The following is an 18,944-nucleotide window of genomic DNA, read 5'->3' on the forward strand; positions in this document are numbered from 1 at the left end:
AAGCTGTTGAAAGTGCTGGAAAAACACTTGCGCTATGTCCACACAGTCGGTTATTTCGTGATCATCTACTTCAAGTACATCTACGTGGTTACGCCGTGCGTGCCTCTTTTCAAGACCGAGCGCACGTTTAGTTGGAGCCTCATCTGCTGTCAAAGCCTCTGCCCTTGCGCGTATAATCGCTCCCCGATATCGCTCTTCATCGCATATCTCCAATTTCGATTTGATGCTACGCAAATCGTCTCTGTATGCGCCCGGTTGGCTGCACTCTAAGGCCGTTAACTTTTCCAACACCAACCTTAGTTCTTTCTCTTTAACTCTTTCTTCGTACTTTATTTTGCAGGAGCGATCGATGGCGCCTAGTTTAATTCGTTGTTTAAAATTTTCCCACTTTTCGGTGACTCGCAACACGTTATTTCCCACTTCTTTCAAATATTCCTGTACTTTGCTTAGAAAAAGCTCGTCAGTTAACAATTTGGAATTCATTTTCCACAACTCCCACGTGAAAGTGTGGTGCTTTGCTTTGCGTCCAACATACATCTTGACCAAACAGTGATCAGTGAATGAAAGAGGCGTGACACCGTAGCTGTTACACAGGGGTATTACGTCTAGTGACACGTATATTCTGTCTAGACGCGCGTGACTATTGCCCTGGAAGTGTGTGTAATGAACCTCGCGTGTTCCAACCAGGCAGTCAGCCACGTCGTCTAGGTCGAAATCTGTTAATAATTCAGCGAGGACATGGCAGCTTTTGTCATTTGTTCTTCGGCCTGTTCTGTCCCGATCTCGGAGTACACAATTAAAATCTCCCAGAATTATCACTTTTGTGTTCATGCAAATGTGCGTCCTTAAGGATGAAAAAAACAGAGTGCGCTCTTCACAAACATTAGGTGCATAAACACACACAACACGCCACGAATCATTACCAACATTAAAGTCAACGTACACTAACCTGCCTGAAGGGCATGAAAAATAATTTTCGATAGATAAGCCGGGAAGTTTCCTAATAAATAAAATAACACCCGCCGACGCACCTTTAGCATGGCTCACTACCGCGTAGTATAAAGACGTAAACCTTAGCACCATGCCCCGGGTCTCCTCCTCCCCTTCAACCTTTGTCTCTTGCACGGCCAGAACGTCGAGGTCTTGGTCCACCATCATCCGGTACACTTGGCTTTGTTTACGCTTGGCGGCCAGACCTCTTACGTTTAGCGTGCCTAAGCTAAGCGTTGGGTTGGTTGCCATTGCTAATACCAGAAAGTTAGAGAGGCCCGGAGCACTGTGCTCACCACAACGTCTAGCCAGCGGCTAGACGCCTCCGGGACCGTCCGGTGGTCTGGTGTGGTCCGCGGACGGCTGTGGCTTGTCGCCGGCTTTCCTGTCCCGATGAATGTTTGGAGAGGGCTTGAAGCTGCTCCTTCTCGCCAAAGTTGTCTTTGCAGGTGGCCCGTCGGCATGGTTCTTTGCAGCTGTTTTCCCATCGGTAGCGTCTAGCGGCCTCTTAAAGGTAGCGTTGCCGCTCGTATCCATAGGGTCGCTGGTTGGGGGCGGATCCCCACCTTCTGTCTCGCATGCGGCTTCATCAACTACAGGGCAGTTTTCCTTGCTTTTCGCCCGCTCTTCTGCAGGACCCGTTGTCGTCCCATCTTTCTTTTCGAGGGTCACAAATACATCTGTATCTTTCGCTGCCTTCGATGTCGCCTCTGCATTGCTGGCGCTATCCTTGTCACCAGCCCCCTTGGCAGCGTCCTCGGCTTCAGCAGCATCCATCCTCATCTGCGCGACGACCTCGTTCGCTGGTGGCCCCACAGTTGCAGCGTACGTGCGCACACACTGATCTTCAGAGTGTCCAAAGCTGCGACACCGAGCGCAACGCGGTACCTTGCACTCGCGACGGACGTGTCCGACACCCTTGCATCGTAGGCACTGCATCGGCCGTCCAGGCGCTACGACAAGGGCCAGTTCACCGGCAACTCGGATTTAGTGCGGGAGGTCATCGACTTTCATCCCGCTCTTCAACTTCAACAGAACGGTCCGCGACGTTGAGTCCTTGTCGCCTGCGCTTCTGACACGCCATCGTTCTCTCGTCACTTCCACGACCTTGCCAAAGGCCGCTAGCGCTGCCTTTATATCTTCGTCCGCCACCCAATAAAGCAGCCAATGAAGGCGGAGGCGTACCTGTTGGTCTTGAGGGTCGACGATAACGCAACGACGCCCCTTCACGTTGAGCTCTTTCAACGCCAGCATCCTTTTCGTTGCCTCGTCACTCGAGAAGGTGACTGCCCATACGTGATTGATCTGGTAGGCTCCAAGGGCCATGACCTCCTGCAGCAGTCCAGTCGGGATGAGTGCATCTCGGAAGTCTTCGACCCTATAGGGCCTCGCTCGCACGTCGCCATGCAAGAACACGGTGTTTTTCACGACAGGTCCCTTGGGCAGTGGTGGCAAAATAAACTGGTAGCTCGCTTCCTCGTCATCGTCCATAAGCCTGTTACCGCGGCCGGTGGCCGCAAAAGCCGCTCCTTCGGAGCCCATGATCCACACGTCCGTACAGCTCGGCTGCCGGAAGTAGAATCCGACTGAGCTAGCCGGGCGGACAGACATCGGCCTTGGGACGCACTACTGGTGTGTACTAGGTGAGAAATATTCGTTAGAAGATACGAGGAGAAAGGGGAATAAATGAGAGTAATCGCGGGTGGGCAACGAGTGATCCATGGTAAGGAAAGAAAAAAACAGCGCCCAACGTGGGGCTCGAACCCACGACCCTGAGATTAAGAGTCTCATGCTCTACCGACGGAGCTAGCCGGGCGGACAGACATCGGCCTTGGGATGCACTACTGGTGTGTACTAGGTGAGAAATATTCGTTAGAAGATAGGAGGAGAAAGGGGAATAAATGAGGGTAAGCGTGGGTGCGCAACGAGTGATCCATGGCAAGGAAAGAAAAAAACAGCGCCCAACGTGGGGCTCGAACCCACGACCCTGAGATTAAGAGTCTCATGCTCTACCGACTGAGCTAGCCGGGCTTTTCTTTTTTTTTTCTTTATTGCCTTTTCACAAACGCAAACAAGATGATCAAATACACGTCATGTACATATTCTAAAAACACCAGCCACAGCTAGGCCAGTGTAAGGTGCTTAAAAGGGCTTCACAGAAGCCAATTGGTCTAGTACAGGAAGCCATTCCGGGGGTTCACATAGTGCTCTGAACAAGTCGCGTGTGTATATAATGCTCTCAACAAACCTGTGGCATTAAAGGTAGAACAATTTTTACAAACATACACATAGCAAGAAGTATTCTGGAATGTTGTGACGCAATGCATGACCGCGTAGCTATGATTCAGCTAGATTTACATAAAGCGTTCGACAAAGTTGTACATGAAGTTCTGTTTTTATTGCTGGAGCACGTAAATGTTGGATCTGTAATTACTGAAGGTGTTAAAATGGTGTATCATGATTGCACAGCCAAATTAGTGATCAACAAAGAATTAAGTATGTCAATTCCTGTGCGGTCGAGTGTGAAACAAGGATGTGCGTTGTCCCCTCTACTGAGCTAGCCGGGCGGACAGACATCGGCCTTGGGATGCACTACTGGTGTGTACTAGGTGAGAAATATTCGTTAGAAGATAGGAGGAGAAAGGGGAATAAATGAGAGTAAGCGTGGGTGCGCAACGAGTGATCCATGGCAAGGAAAGAAAAAAACAGCGCCCAACGTGGGGCTCGAACCCACGACCCTGAGATTAAGAGTCTCATGCTCTACCGACTGAGCTAGCCGGGCGGACAGACATAGGCCTTGGGATGCACTACTGGTGTGTACTAGGTGAGAAATATTCGTTAGAAGATAGGAGGAGAAAGGGGAATAAATGAGAGTAATCGCGGGTGCGCAATGAGTGATCCATGGCAAGGAAAGAAAAAAAACAGCGCCCAACGTGGGGCTCGAACCCACGACCCTGAGATTAAGAGTCTCATGCTCTACCGACTGAGCTAGCCGGGCGGACAGACATAGGCCTTGGGATGCACTACTGGTGTGTACTAGGTGAGAAATATTCGTTAGAAGATTTTTTTTTTCTTTATTGCCGGAAGTTTCACCAAGCTAACACAAAGGGCATCATTTCTTGAAATAAGGTAAGTTATACATAAACACACACAAACACACATTCAACTTTGTGCGCATGCATATTGTGCGGTCAGTCACATTGTGGCTATGAGGAGAAAGGGGAATAAATGAGAGTAAGCGTGGGTGCGCAACGAGTGATCCATGGCAAGGAAAGAAAAATACAGCGCCCAACGTGGGGCTCGAACCCACGACCCTGAGATTAAGAGTCTCATGCTCTACCGACTGAGCTAGCCGGGCGGACAGACATAGGCCTTGGGATGCACTACTGGTGTGTACTAGGTGAGAAATATTCGTTAGAAGATAGGAGGAGAAAAGGGAATAAATGAGAGTAAGCGTGGGTTCGCAACGAGTGATCCATGGCAAGGAAAGAAAAAAACAGCGCCCAACGTGGGGCTCGAACCCACGACCCTGAGATTAAGAGTCTCATGCTCTACCGACTGAGCTAGCCGGGCTTTTTTTTTTTCTTTATTGCATGGAAATATTGGTAGTGTCAAATCAATGCAGTTACATTACATATGAACATACACGCATACAAAACAAATTCACACACAGTATGCAGTCCAATGACAGTTCAAAATTCTGGCAAACAAACACAAGCGTCCAGACGCGAAATCCATTCAGGTACGGGATCATATGTAGCAACCACACTACGTACTTGAGCAGTCTCTTCACGGAAGATAGACCTTGTCGAGCGAGGGGGCTCGGCATGTCTGTCGATCATTCGACTTCTCCATAATGAATAAAGTCCTAATAACATAAACAAATCGTATGGTGTATTACTGGCTGTCTTTTTGAAAGGAAGGAACCGGATACCATAACGTGTGAGAGGAAAGTCTTTTTTGAGAGTTCTTTGTAGAATGTCCCAAAAATGAAATGCGTCACGACAAAGTATAAAGCAATGCTCTATTGTCTCGGGTTGATTGCAAAGTCTACAATTTGTATTCCAGGGTACGAACAGTCCTTTTTCCTGAAGCCACGTTTTAACTGGCAGTGTGGAGGTGTGCAGCTTGAAGAAAAACGTTTTCGCTGCAGGCGCAATGCACATTCTACGGACACGGCAAAGAACATCTTGGCCATATAGAGACAGATACGGCTTTCGGTACAGAGGTTCAGGGAAAAGGTTATCTATAAGTGCTACATTTAGCGACGTGCGATTAACGGTAAACAAATATTCAAGGGTGAACCTGGCTTTTAAGAAGGAAATAGTGTCGACAAGTTCCTTTAGGAAGCCCCATAACGGTAGTTCTTGAGCAAAGTTTGTCGTGACATAAAGAAAAGGGAGGTGTGACGCAAGACGTGCTCGATTAACTGCGAGCAAGAATGGATGACGGACATTTTTAAGGTAAAATAAGCGCATGACCAATTGTCGCACAAACAAATGCACAAGACCCAGGCCTCCCTTTTCAAGCGGGAGAAAAAGGTTGTCCCTTCTCATGGCTTCCCATGATGAATGCCAAATAAAACATGCAAATATTCTATGAAATGCCTGGACATGGACACGTGAGCAGTGTAAGACCTGCAGAACATAAAGAAGCTTCGAAGCGAGAAATGTATTGCATGCCTTAGCTCTCGCAAAAATGGAGAGGTCACGTCCCTGCCAGGTTGTCACCTTTCGACGAATAGTGGTTATCGTGGACGTCCAATGAGGTCCACTATTACGGAAGTTATCGAGAGGTACTCCAAGATATCGCAACGGAGACTGATTCCAATGAATATCCGCGAATATAGAGGGAGTGAGTGCCCACATGCCTAGCCAAAAGCCTCTACTTTTTTCAAAATTTACAGTAGCTCCTGCAGTCTCACAGAAACGCAGGGTAGCGTCTATTGCCTTGGCAATGCTTGGCTTATCGACGCAAAAGAAGGCAATGTCATCTGCATAAGCTAGCACTTTAATTTCCTCATCGGCATGCCTGTATCCTTTAATGCTCGAGTCGCAAAGCACGCTTAAGCAAAGCGGTTCTAAGTATATGGCGAAGAGTAAAGGCGAGAGAGGACAACCCTGACGAACGGATGACTGTACCTGTATTATATCCGAGAGGGTACGGTTCACAATTAACTTTGTAGTGCAATGTTTATAACAAAGTGTTATACCATTGTATAATACATCCCCTAACTGAAGATGTCGCAGTAGTTGGAACAAAAATTTGTGTTGAACCTTATCAAAAGCTTTGACGAGGTCAATCTGGAGAAGAGCTACTTGATCCGTACTACCCTCTATGCACTCAAGGACTGAACGTGCGATATGAACATTTGTCTGTATAGAGCGGCCTCGAATTCCGCATGTTTGATGATCACCTACTAATTTAATAATGACTGTTTGCAATCTATTTGTCAGTACTTTTGCAAATATCTTGTAATCCACGTTACACAACGATATCGGCCTATATCCGTTTACCCTCTTTATTATTTCATCATCAGTGCTCTTTGGTATCAAGGTTGTGTGGCACTGATAGAAAGATGGAGGAAGCTCACCATATTGATAGGCTTCCTCGAAAAGCTGCTCAAGAAAAGGACACAGGAATTCCTGAAATTTTATATAAAATTCCGCACTAAGGCCATCAGGGCCAGGCGTCTTGTTTTTCTGGAGCGTTTCGATGGCAAAATTTATTTCTTCTCGAGTGATTGGCCCATCAACGCTGAGGCGATCGTCTTCTTCTAAGTGTGGCATAAGCGAAATAAACTGATCAGCGTTTTCTTCGTATCCATTCTGAGACTTAATTGCAGTGAAAAGATCTTTATAATGAGCTTCAAATAGGTTTATTACTTGGGACGTTTCTGTGTATATAGACCCACCAGACTCAATTTCCAATATTTGCTTGGAAAGCGCATATCGCTTTTCATCACCGAGAGCCCTTTTTGTGGGCTGCTCTTCTGTGAAGCGAGTTGTGCGTGAACGTACCATTGCTCCTTTGTACACTTCCGTCTCATATTTCTGTATTTGTGCGCGAACTGCATTTATTTCATCACTATACAATCCTGGTTCCTGGCTTTCGAAAGCGTGCAGCTTGTGCAGTAGATCATGAAGGTAATGCTTTTCAGCTTTTTTTCTTTGAGACAGCTCACATGAAATGGCAATCGCCTCATTTTTCACTCTATTTTTGAACATTTCCCATTGAGCAAACAATGGAAGCTGTTGACATTGTGTTATTTCTAGCCATAATTCTTTCACTTTGTTTACAAAACTTTCCTCTCGTAAAAGTTGTGTATTAAGTTTCCACAGTGCCCAGTTTGGAGCAAACTTGCGAAATTTTCGAGGACCCCATGAAACAGCTACCAAACAGTGGTCTGTGAAAAATACGGGCTTCACGGCGTAGTTGTGGATGTGAGACCAGAGATTCGTCGAAACATACACACGATCAAGTCGAGCGTGGGAGACGCCTTGAAAGTGCGTGAACCGAACCCAAGAAGGTGTGTAGGCTCCCACGTCTATTAGATTGTGATCTTCCGTTAACTGATGCAGGAAAGTAGCACTTGCATCATAACGATTAGTTAGGTATGAGTGATCTCTGGAATCACAAACACAGTTGAAGTCTCCCAACAGTACCAAATCTCTGTCAGTATCTAGGAGCGGAGCAAGTGAGAGGAAGAAAGCCCTCCTGTCATTAACTTTTGAGGGAGCATAAACGCAAATAAACCGCCAATTACGGCCATGAAAAGAGAGGTCACAGCATATAAGGCGGCCTTCCCCATCAACACGTAGCGACAATGAAGAATGATTTAACTGCTTTCTGATTAACAAAAAGCATCCAGCGGAAGCACCACATGCTTGGCTAATACACACCTCGTAATCAGGTTGAAAAGTTTTCAGCGCAAGGTTGAAATCACCAGCAGACGATATCTTTGTCTCTTGCACTGCACCAACATCAACTTCATGCTGCCTAAGCACGTGTAGTAACTGCTGCTGGCGTCTTATATTCCTCAGCCCACGTACGTTGAGTGTCGCTACACATAAGGGTAGGGTGAAGGCGGTAGCCATTTTGCTCACCTAAAGCTTTTGTGTTTCATCGCCCTTGGCCACAGGTAAATCTGTGGTCTTGCTCCCTTTGGACTTCTTTGTGGCACTCTCCTGACTACGCTGATAAAACCGGCGCGGCACATTATTACCAGGAGAGGTAGGTCGCTGAGCAATAGGAGACACTTTCTCGGGCGCCTGTAGTGCACTTGCTGTTACTTCGTCGTTGAATGGTGCCGGACGTTTCCGTGTCTGACCTATGTCCATCGCCTCTTCCTCTTCTTCCTTGTCATCAGGGGGCTTTTCTTTAAGGCTTGCTAGGCCAGGTGGGCAAACTGAGCCATCCTCGCCTGTAGCCTCGCTAGTATTACTTGGGCTGTTGTGACTGCTTGGCGTTGGCTTCAAGGACTCCTGGTCTTCGTCCCTAATGCCACCTGTAGTCTCTCCGGTGGCATCTACTACCTCTGTAGAATCCATGAGATGGTCCAGTTGTGGCTCGTCTGCGTTATATTGCCCAGAACGAAGCTTATTGGCGTATGTGGACACGCAGGCGTCCGCTGAGTGACCAAATCGGCGGCACTGTAAGCATCTCGGTGTTCTGCATTGTCGACGAACGTGTCCCACACGCTTGCAACGAAGGCACAGCGGAGGCCTACCGGGGATAAGTACGAGGCACTGGTGTCCATAAATGGACATAATGTGCGGTATTGAGCTTACGGTGATAGTGTCCTTGAGCACCAAGGAAACCTCCCGGTTTGTTGTCACCCACTGTTCCATACCAGTGCACCTCCACACTTCTCTCTCCACCGACTTCACCTGACCATAGCTCTGGAACGCCTCTTCAACGCGTCGTGGTTCAAGGTGAGGTGGAAGCCATAGTAATTTAAGCTTGATGTTTTTAGTCTCCGGATCTATCACCATGCACTTCAGTCCTTTGACACGGAGCTCACCACAAGCGACGAGGGTTTGTTTTGCCGCACTACTAGCGCAAGTAACCATCCATACATGGCTCATTTGATACTGTCCGACACCTACAATATCTGAAGTATTCACTACCTCAAGCAGAGCGTCTCGGAAGTCAGGAGCACGGTATGGTCTGCCACTCAAGTCCGCATGAAGGAAGACAGAATTCAAAACGTCGTTACCGGTTGGTAGACGCGGGAGGACAACTTTGTAACTTGCATCTTCGTTCGAAAACGGGGTCGACGATCCTCGGCCTGGGGCCGATACGCTGTTTCCAGCAGAGAGCATTTTCGAGCACAGCCGTTCCACACGGATGCACTACTTGGGATGCACTACTGCTGTGTACTAGGTGAGAAATATTCGTTAGAAGATAGGAGGAGAAAGGGGAAAAAATGAGAGTAAGCGTGGGTGCGCAACGAGTGATCCATGGCAAGGAAAGAAAAAAACAGCGCCCAACGTGGGGCTCGAACCCACGACCCTGAGATTAAGAGTCTCATGCTCTACCGACTGAGCTAGCCGGGCTTTTCTTTTTTTTTTTTCTTTATTGCCTTTTCACAAACGCAAACAAGATGATCAAATACACGTCATGTACATATTCTAAAAACACCAGCCACAGCTCGGCCAGTGTAAGGTGCTTAAAAGGGCTTCACAGAAGCCAATTGGTCTAGTACAGGAAGCCATTCCGGGGGTTCACATAGTGCTCTGAACAAGTCGCGTGTGTATATAATGCTCTCAACAAACCTGTGGCATTAAAGGTAGAACAATTTTTACAAACATACACATAGCAAGAAGTATTCTGGAATGTTGTGACGCAATGCATGACCGCGTAGCTATGATTCAGCTAGATTTACATAAAGCGTTCGACAAAGTTGTACATGAAGTTCTGTTTTTATTGCTGGAGCACGTAAATGTTGGATCTGTAATTACTGAAGGTGTTAAAATGGTGTATCATGATTGCTCAGCCAAATTAGTGATCAACAAATAATTAAGTATGTCAATTCCTGTGCGGTCGAGTGTGAAACAAGGATGTGCGTTGTCCCCTCTACTGAGCTAGCCGGGCGGACAGACATCGGCCTTGGGATGCACTACTGGTGTGTACTAGGTGAGAAATATTCGTTAGAAGATAGGAGGAGAAAGGGGAATAAATTAGAGTAAGCGTGGGTGCGCAACGAGTGATCCATGGCAAGGAAAGAAAAAAACAGCGCCCAACGTGGGGCTCGAACCCACGACCCTGAGATTAAGAGTCTCATGCTCTACCGACTGAGCTAGCCGGGCTTTTTTTTTTTTCTTTATTTCCAGCTTGGCTACAAGCTTCAAAAGAGTTTGTGATCCTAGATCACACTCGTTGGACAGACATAGGCCTTGGGATGCACTACTGGTGTGTACTAGGTGAGAAATATTCGTTCGAAGATAGGAGGAGAAAGGGGAATAAATGAGAGTAATCGCGGGTGCGCAACGAGTGATCCATGGCAAGGAAAGAAAAAAACAGCGCCCAACGTGGGGCTCGAACCCACGACCCTGAGATTAAGAGTCTCATGATCTACCGACTGAGCTAGCCGGGCTTTTTTTTTTTTTTTTTTTTTTATTGCCGGTAATCAGCAGTACATCGGAAGGACAACATAAGGAACATATATACACAGACAGATGAACTTCTCATCCGTTAACAAAAATTAATAAGTAAAAGCCGCCTGTTATATGTGAGCTGGCGTTGTTTAAAATTCTTTAAGATTAGCCAGGGGTTCTATCCTGGCCATCCAAGGCGGTGGGCACTCATGTGTAGCAAGCACATCAAGAAAACGTGTTATTTGTTCTCGAAAGAAAACATGGGCTGGTCTCGCATCGGGATCGCAATAGAAGCCAGCCATGCGGGCTCGCCATATACAGTAGAGGCCAGTTAACATTATCTGATCGAAAGGTGTTCCGTCCTCGTCATCTATCGGTAGATACCTTATGCCATGTGGCTCAAGAGGAAATTCTTTCTTTATTGTTCGCTGTAGAACATCCCAAAAGAAAACCCCCGCCCAACAGTGTAAAAAAACATGGTCTATTGTTTCTGGTTGTTTGCATATGAAGCAATCTGAGCCCCATGGCATGTAAAAGCCCCTTTCTTCTAAAAACGTTGCAACTGATAGTGTTCCTGTGTGTAGCTTGAAAAAGAAAGTTTTCATACCAGGCGGTACCTGCATTTTTTTAACACGTTTGAAAACATTCTGGCCTGGGCCTCGACTGTACATAGTTCGGTACCGAGGTGGGGGAAAAAGGCTGTCCAATAGATCATTGCGCAGCCTTTTTCTTGTGACCGTAAACAAATATTCTTTGGAAAACCGTACAGCAAGGAAACGAACACTCAGCACAATTTCCTTATAGAATCCGAACACTGCCACCGGTACACTTTCAGAGCTTATAATAAACTCGGGTAACAAATGCGCAAGTCTAACTTTGCAAACCGATTGAAGAAATGAATTATCATTGTTCCTGAAGAAAAAGAACCGTCCGACTAATTGCCTCACAAACAGGTGGGCCAGCCCTAGCCCTCCACCTTTCACCCGTCTGAAAAGGTTGTTGCGGCTGCATCTCTCCCATACAGAACCCCCCACAAACACGGCAAAAACTCTGTGCAATTTCTGTACATTGGCTCTGTTACAAAAAATGAATTGCATAACGTACCATAGCTTAGCTACGAAAAACAAGTTGCACACTGTAGCCCTGGCAAATACTGAAAGGTGTTTGGCTCTCCACGCCTCAGCCTTCTCTTTAACCCTTTTAAGCTCGCACTGCCAGTATTCGTCGCTCTGTTTATAAGCTTCAAGTGGTACACCCACGTATTTTACTGGCGTTGTCGACCACGTGACATTCGAAAAGATAGCGGGGGTCTTAGGCCACTCCCCATGCCAAATACCGTGGCACTTGCTCCAGTTTACTCTACTTCCAGTGATTTCGCCAAATTTTTTAACAACATTTATCGTTTGCAAAACGCTCTCCTTGTCATTGCAACACACGGCTACATCATCAGCATAGGCCAGAAGTTTAACTTCTGATGCTTGCATTGTAAACCCATGAATACGTTTGTTCTCAATCACTGCCAAACACAGAGTCTCTAGATAAATACAGAACAGGAGTGGGCTGGCTGGGCAGCCCTGACGCACGGAACGTTGAATGCTGATGGGGGCCCCCAGTGACTTGTTAAGTATAAGCTTAGTACTTCCGTTCCGGTACGCCATGGCCACCCCGTCAGTAATTATGGACCCGACATTTATATGTTTTAGAATGGCAATTAAAATAACATGAGCGACACAGTCAAAAGCTTTCTCCAAATCAAGTTGGTGAATAGCAACTCGCGACCTTAAGGCGTCACAACATTCCAGAATTGATCTCATTATGTGTATGTTTGTGCTAATAGTACGTCCCTTGATGCCGCATGTTTGGTGACTTCCTTCTATGGTTTCGATTACTGATTGTAACCTGCAAGCGATGATCTTCATGAATACTTTGTAATCATTGTTGGTAAGTGATATTGGTCTGTACGACGTTACATATTTTAGTTTCGTAGGCTCGTCGGTCTTAGGGATGAGCACGGTGTCTGCTTCCCCGAAAGAATATGGCAATGCGTTTACTTCATACGCTTCGTTAAAGACGTCAGCGAGAAGAGGCGACAAGTCTGATTTAAACTGTTTATAAAAAGCGGCGCAAAGGCCATCCGGACCCGGCGATTTTCCAGTTTTTAAATCATCAATTGCCTTTTCCACTTCACGTGCTGATATCGGTGCCTCTAGTCTGTTCTTCCTGTCGTCGTTGAGTTGCGGCATGCGTCCCAAAAACGTGGCTCTAAAGGCATCTACGTCAACAGGACTCGATGCAAAAAGCTGTTGAAAGTGCTGGAAAAACACTTGCGCTATGTCCTCACAGTCGGTTATTTCGTGATCATCTACTTCAAGTACATCTACGTGGTTACGCCGTGCGTGCCTCTTTTCAAGACCGAGCGCACGTTTAGTTGGAGCCTCATCTGCTGTCAAAGCCTCTGCCCTTGCGCGTATAATCGCTCCCCGATATCGCTCTTCATCGCATATCTCCAATTTCGATTTGATGCTACGCAAATCGTCTTTGTATGCGCCCGGTTGGCTGCACTCTAAGGCCGTTAACTTTTCCAACACCACCCTTAGTTCTTTCTCTTTAACTCTTTCTTCGTACTTTATTTTGCAGGAGCGATCGATGGCGGCTAGTTTAATTCGTTGTTTAAAATTTTCCCACTTTTCAGTGACTCGCAACACGTTATTTCCCACTTCTTTCAAATATTCCTGTACTTTGCTTAGAAAAAGCTCGTCAGTTAACAATTTGGAATTCATTTTCCACAACTCCCACGTGAAAGTGTGGTGTTTTGCTTTGCGTCCAACACACATCTTGACCAAACAGTGATCAGTGAATGAAAGAGGCGTGACACCGTAGCTGTTACACAGGGGTATTACGTCTAGTGACACGTACATTCTGTCTAGACGCGCGTGACTATTGCCCTGGAAGTGTGTGTAATGAACCTCGCGTGTTCCAACCAGGCAGTCAGCCACGTCGTCTAGGTCGAAATCGGTTAATAATTCAGCGAGGACATGGCAGCTTTTGTCATTTGTTCTTCGGCCTGTTCTGTCCCGATCTCGGAGTACACAATTAAAATCTCCCAGAATTATCACTTTTTTGTTCATGCAAATGTGCGTCCTTAAGGATGAAAAAAAACAGAGTGCGCTCTTCACAAACATTAGGTGCATAAACACACACAACACGCCACGAATCATTACCAACATTAAAGTCAACGTACACTAACCTGCCTGAAGGGCATGAAAAATAATTTTCGATAGATAAGCCGGGAAGTTTCCTAATAAATAAAATAACACCCGCCGACGCACCTTTAGCATGGCTCACTACCGCGTAGTATAAAGACGTAAACCTTAGCACCATGCCCCGGGTCTTCTCCTCCCCTTCAACCTTTGTCTCTTGCACGGCCAGAACGTCGAGGTCTTGGTCCACCATCATTCGGTACACTTGGCTTTGTTTACGCTTGGCGGCCAGACCTCTTACGTTTAGCGTGCCTAAGCTAAGCGTTGGGTTGGTTGCCATTGCTAATACGAGAAAGTTAGAGAGGCCCGGAGCACTGTGCTCACCACAACGTCTAGCCAGCGGCTAGACGCCTCCGGGACCGTCCGGTGGTCTGGTGGGGTCCGCGGACGGCTGTGGCTTGTCGCCGGCTTTCCTATCCCGATGAATGTTTGGAGAGGGCTTGAAGCTGCTCCTTCTCGTCAAAGTTGTCTTTGCAGGTGGCCCGTCGGCATGGTTCTTTGCAGCTGTTTTCCCATCGGTAGCGTCTAGCGGCCTCTTAAAGGTAGCGTTGCCGCTCGTATCCATAGGGTCGCTGGTTGGGGGCGGATCCCCACCTTCTGTCTCGCATGCGGCTTCATCAACTACAAGGCAGTTTTCCTTGCTTTTCGCCCGCTCTTCTGCAGGAGCCGTTGTCGTCCCATCTTTCTTTTCGAGGGTAACAAATACATCTGTATCTTTCGCTGCCTTCGATGTCGCCTCTGCATTGCTGGCGCTCTCCTTGTCACCAGCCCCCTTGGCAGCGTCCTCGGCTTCAGCAGCATCCATCCTCATCTGCGCGACGACCTCGTTCGTTGGTGGCCCCACAGCTGCAGCGTACGTGCGCACACACTGATCTTCAGAGTGTCCAAAGCTGCGACACCGAACGCAACGCGGTACCTTGCACTCGCGACGGACGTGTCCGACACCCTTGCATCGTAGGCACTGCATCGGCCGTCCAGGCGCTACGACAAGGGCCAGTTCACCGGCAACTCGGATTTGGTGCGGGAGGTCATCGACTTTCATCCCGCTCTTCAACTTCAACAGAATGGTCCGCGACGTTGAGTCCTTGTTGCCTACGCCTCTGACACGCCATCGTTCTCTCGTCACTTCCACGACCTTGCCAAAGGCCGCTAGCGCTGCCTTTATATCTTCGTCCGCCACCCAATAAAGCAGCCAATGAAGGCGGAGGCGTACCTGTTGGTTTTGAGGGTCGACGATAACGCAACGAAGCCCCTTCACGTTGAGCTCTTTCAACGCCAGCATCCTTTTCGTTGCCTCGTCACTCGAGAAGGTGACTGCCCATACGTGATTGATCTGGTAGGCTCCAAGGGCCATGACCTCCTGCAGCAGTCCAGTCGGGATGAGTGCATCTCGGAACTCTTCGACCCTATAGGGCCTCGCTCGCACGTCGCCATGCAAAAACACGGTGTTTTTCACGACAGGTCCCTTGGGCAGTGGTGGCAAAATAAACTGGTAGGTCGCTTCCTCGTCATCGTCCATAAGCCTGTTACCGCGGTCGGTGGCCGCAAAAGCCGCTCCTTCGGAGCCCATGATCCACACGTCCGTACAGCTCGGCTGCCGGAAGTAGAATCTACTGAGCTAGCCGGGCTGACAAAGATAGGACTTGGGAAGCACTATTGGTGTGTACAAGCTGAGAAGTATTCTTTAGGAAATAGGAGGAGAAAGGGGAATAAATGAGAGTAAGCGTGGGTGCGCAACGAGTGATCCATGGCAAGGAAAGGAAAAAAAAACAGCGCCCAACGTGGGGCTCGAACCCACGACCCTGAGATTAAGAGTCTCATGCTCTACCGACTGAGCTAGCCGGGCGGGCAAACATGGGACTTGGGAAGCACTACTGGTGTGTACACGCTGAGAAGTATTCGTTAGAAAATAGGAGGAGAAAGGGGAATAAATGAGAGTAATCGTGGGTGCGCAACGAGTGATCCATGGCAAGGAAAGGAAAAAAAAACAGCGCCCAACGTGGGGCTCGAACCCACGACCCTGAGATTAAGAGTCTCATGCTCTACTGACTGAGCTAGCCGGGCGGACAAACATAGGACTTGGGAAGCACTACTGGTGTGTACAAGCTGAGAAGTATTCGTTAGAAAATAGGAGGAGAAAGGGGAATAAATGAGAGGAAGCGTGGGTGCGCAACGAGTGATCCATGGCAAGGAAAGGAAAAAAAAAACAGCGCCCAACATGGGGCTCGAACCCACGACCCTGAGATTAAGAGTCTCATGCTCTACCGACTGAGCTAGCCGGGCGGACAAACATGGGACTTGGGAAGCACTACTGGTGTGTACAAGCTGAGAAGTATTCGTTAGAAAATAGGAGGAGAAGGGGGAATAAATGAAAGTAAGCGTGGGTGCGCAACGAGTGATCCATGGCAAGGAAAGGAAAAAAAAACAGCGCCCAACGTGGGGCTCGAACCCACGACCCTGAGATTAAGAGTCTCATGCTCTATCGACTGAGCTAGCCGGGCGGGCAAACATGGGACTTGGGAAGCACTACTGGTGTGTACAAGCTGAGAAGTATTCGTTAGAAAATAGGAGGAGAAAGGGGAATAAATGAGAGGAAGCGTGGGTGCGCAACGAGTGATCCATGGCAAGGAAAGGAAAAAAAAAAACAGCGCCCAACATGGGGCTCGAACCCACGACCCTGAGATTAAGAGTCTCATGCTCCACCGACTGAGCTAGCCGGGCGGACAAACATGGGACTTGGGAAGCACTACTGGTGTGTACAAGCTGAGAGGTATTCGTTAGAAAATAGGAGGAGAAGGGGGAATAAATGAGAGTAAGCGTGGGTGCGCACCGAGTGATCCATGGCAAGGAAAGAAATAACCCAGCGCCCAACGTGGGGCTCGAACCCACGACCCTGAGATTAAGAGTCTCATGCTCTACCGACTGAGCTAGCCAGGCGGACAAACATAGGACTTGGGAAGCACTACTGGTGTGTACAAGCTGAGAAGTATTCGTTAGAAAATGGGAGGAGAAAGGGGAATAAATGAGAGTAAGCGTGGGTGCGCAACGAGTGATCCATGGCAAGGAAAGGAAAAAAAAACAGCGCTCAACGTGGGGCTCGAACCCACGACCCTGAGATTAAGAGTCTCATGCTCTACCGACTGAGCTAGCCGGGCGGACAAACATAGGACTTGGGAAGCACTACTGGTGTGTACAAGCTGAGAAGTATTCGTTAGAAGATAGGAGCAGAAAGGGGAATAAATGAGAGTAAGCGTGGGTGCGCACAGAGTGATCCATGGCAAGGAAAGAAAAAACCCAGCGCCCAACGTGGGGCTCGAACCCACGACTCTGAAATTAAGTCTCATGCTCTACCGACTGAGCTAGCCGGGTTTTCTTAAAACTTTTATTCAGAAAAGGCATGTACATACATAAAATCCACCTTGGTCTGCTTGACCAGTGTAGTTAATTAAAAATTTTTCATTCGTACCAACTCATCAAATACCAAAATCCAATCTGGTGGCTCGGTTAAAGTACGATATACCTCGCGCATGTAGGTTATGCTCTCTATAAAGTTTTCTCTGGCTGACTTTTCTTTGGGGTCTGCGTGCCTGACTCCCATTCTCAGTATCATGATATGTCATAGGGGCAGCTGTTTTCATTCTGTACTGAGAGATATCGAATTCCGTGTGGTGTTATCGGTAACTCTTTCTTCAGGGTTCGTTGCAAAACATCCCAAAAGAAGAGTGGATCCAAACAACCAATGAACGTGTGTTCGATTGTTTCTGGTTTCTTGCACAAGAGGCAGTTTGTTGTCCACGGTACAAATATTCCCTTTTCATCGAGCCATGTTTTTACAGGGAGTGTGTTTGTGTGTAACTTGAAAAAGAATGTTTTAACAGCTCCTATAACAGTCATTTTTCGAACTCTTTTTAATACATCTTGCCCTGGGCCTGCAATATTTGGTGATCTGTATAATGGTACTGGCATCATTACATCGATTAAATCTTTATATAGTTTCTTTCTCGGTACAAGGTTCAGGTACTCGAATGAGAAGCGTGCTTTAAGTATCCTAAACGACGTGACTAATTCCCTGAAGTAACCTTTTACACCACAGTCGATTGCAGCCGCACTAGACACAACAAATTCGGGCAATACATTCTTAAGGCGCATTTGCATCATCGCTCTCAAAAACGGGTCTCTCGTGTCCCGCAGGAACATAAAACGCGACACAATTTGTCGGATGAACAGATGAGATAGGCCGAGGCCTCCATCCTTCACTGGGCGAAACAGATTAGTGCGGCTGTTTCTCTCCCAATTGGAGCCCCAAATAAAAACCGCAAATATTCGGTGCAGTTTCTGCACGTTGACGCGTGACATTGACAAAAACTGCAACACATACCACACTTTGACAATCAAAAAAACATTGCACGCACTGGCTCTAGAAAACATCGATAATTCGCGGCCTTGCCACCCTCCAACTTTTTCCTTCACCCTTGGCGTCAGGTCATCCCAGTAATCTGCAGTTTGTTCATATTGCTCGAGAGGCACGCCTAAATACACAGAAGGACTTCTTGCCCACGTGATGGTCGCAAATCTTCCTGGTTTAAAGTCCCATATTCCGTGCCAGAAACCGACACTTTTTTCCCAGTTTATCGCGGAACCTGTCTGTTTGCAAAAATCTTTGGTGACACTTATGGCTTCTTCTATGCTATTGCGGTCAGTGCAAAAGATTCCTACATAATTAGCGTAGGCAAGGATTTTCACATGATGCGTCTGAAGCCTGAAACCATGTACTTTTTCATTAATAATAAGACTGAGGCAGAAGGGTTCAAGATAAAGAGAAACATCCTTGTTTTATAAAATACCGGACGTCAATACTCTGGGTGAGGTTCTTGTTAACTATGATGCGTACAGTACAATTATTATAAGCCATGTTTAAACCTTCTAATAACACTTTGCCAATATTGACATGTTCAAGCACAGAGAAAAGAACATCGTGTGCGACACGGTCGGAAGCCTTGGCGAGATCGAGTTGTAGCATAGCAACTCTTCCCGAGATGGCATCACAACATTCTAGAACGCTGCGGGCTACATGCACATTTGTACATATCGAACG

The 18,944-nt window shown here is 47.4% G+C and overlaps 1 protein-coding gene and 16 non-coding genes across 17 annotated transcripts; all 17 read right to left on the bottom strand.

The window, feature by feature from the left end:
• Positions 1-1,305: 1,305 nt before the first annotated feature.
• LOC126533950 (uncharacterized) lies at positions 1,306-9,314 on the bottom strand. The gene is made up of 3 exons (XM_050181192.1): positions 8,400-9,314; positions 2,176-2,556; positions 1,306-1,497 (listed from the first exon to the last, which is right to left on the bottom strand). Exons 1-3 carry the CDS (start codon positions 9,312-9,314, stop codon positions 1,306-1,308), a joined length of 1,488 nt encoding a protein of 495 aa, XP_050037149.1.
• TRNAK-CUU (transfer RNA lysine (anticodon CUU)) lies at positions 2,734-2,806 on the bottom strand. The gene has a single exon. It is a non-coding gene; the product is annotated as a tRNA-Lys (tRNA).
• TRNAK-CUU (transfer RNA lysine (anticodon CUU)) lies at positions 2,949-3,021 on the bottom strand. Its single transcript has one exon. It is a non-coding gene; the product is annotated as a tRNA-Lys (tRNA).
• Positions 3,700-3,772, bottom strand: TRNAK-CUU (transfer RNA lysine (anticodon CUU)). Its single transcript has one exon. It is a non-coding gene; the product is annotated as a tRNA-Lys (tRNA).
• On the bottom strand, positions 3,916-3,988 carry TRNAK-CUU (transfer RNA lysine (anticodon CUU)). The gene has a single exon. It is a non-coding gene; the product is annotated as a tRNA-Lys (tRNA).
• On the bottom strand, positions 4,276-4,348 carry TRNAK-CUU (transfer RNA lysine (anticodon CUU)). Its single transcript has one exon. It is a non-coding gene; the product is annotated as a tRNA-Lys (tRNA).
• On the bottom strand, positions 4,491-4,563 carry TRNAK-CUU (transfer RNA lysine (anticodon CUU)). Its single transcript has one exon. It is a non-coding gene; the product is annotated as a tRNA-Lys (tRNA).
• Positions 9,315-9,475: 161 nt separating the features above from the next.
• Positions 9,476-9,548, bottom strand: TRNAK-CUU (transfer RNA lysine (anticodon CUU)). The gene has a single exon. It is a non-coding gene; the product is annotated as a tRNA-Lys (tRNA).
• Positions 9,549-10,228: 680 nt separating this feature from the next.
• On the bottom strand, positions 10,229-10,301 carry TRNAK-CUU (transfer RNA lysine (anticodon CUU)). The gene has a single exon. It is a non-coding gene; the product is annotated as a tRNA-Lys (tRNA).
• A 214-nt stretch (positions 10,302-10,515) lies between these two features.
• Positions 10,516-10,588, bottom strand: TRNAK-CUU (transfer RNA lysine (anticodon CUU)). Its single transcript has one exon. It is a non-coding gene; the product is annotated as a tRNA-Lys (tRNA).
• Positions 10,589-15,622: 5,034 nt separating this feature from the next.
• Positions 15,623-15,695, bottom strand: TRNAK-CUU (transfer RNA lysine (anticodon CUU)). The gene has a single exon. It is a non-coding gene; the product is annotated as a tRNA-Lys (tRNA).
• A 145-nt stretch (positions 15,696-15,840) lies between these two features.
• TRNAK-CUU (transfer RNA lysine (anticodon CUU)) lies at positions 15,841-15,913 on the bottom strand. The gene has a single exon. It is a non-coding gene; the product is annotated as a tRNA-Lys (tRNA).
• Positions 15,914-16,059: 146 nt separating this feature from the next.
• TRNAK-CUU (transfer RNA lysine (anticodon CUU)) lies at positions 16,060-16,132 on the bottom strand. The gene has a single exon. It is a non-coding gene; the product is annotated as a tRNA-Lys (tRNA).
• A 145-nt stretch (positions 16,133-16,277) lies between these two features.
• On the bottom strand, positions 16,278-16,350 carry TRNAK-CUU (transfer RNA lysine (anticodon CUU)). The gene has a single exon. It is a non-coding gene; the product is annotated as a tRNA-Lys (tRNA).
• Positions 16,351-16,497: 147 nt separating this feature from the next.
• TRNAK-CUU (transfer RNA lysine (anticodon CUU)) lies at positions 16,498-16,570 on the bottom strand. The gene has a single exon. It is a non-coding gene; the product is annotated as a tRNA-Lys (tRNA).
• A 143-nt stretch (positions 16,571-16,713) lies between these two features.
• TRNAK-CUU (transfer RNA lysine (anticodon CUU)) lies at positions 16,714-16,786 on the bottom strand. The gene has a single exon. It is a non-coding gene; the product is annotated as a tRNA-Lys (tRNA).
• Positions 16,787-16,931: 145 nt separating this feature from the next.
• On the bottom strand, positions 16,932-17,004 carry TRNAK-CUU (transfer RNA lysine (anticodon CUU)). The gene has a single exon. It is a non-coding gene; the product is annotated as a tRNA-Lys (tRNA).
• Positions 17,005-18,944: the final 1,940 nt, after the last annotated feature.

This window comes from Dermacentor andersoni, chromosome 3 (genome assembly GCF_023375885.2).
Source record: "Dermacentor andersoni chromosome 3, qqDerAnde1_hic_scaffold, whole genome shotgun sequence".
In the NCBI taxonomy this organism is placed as follows: Eukaryota; Metazoa; Arthropoda; class Arachnida; order Ixodida; family Ixodidae; genus Dermacentor; species Dermacentor andersoni.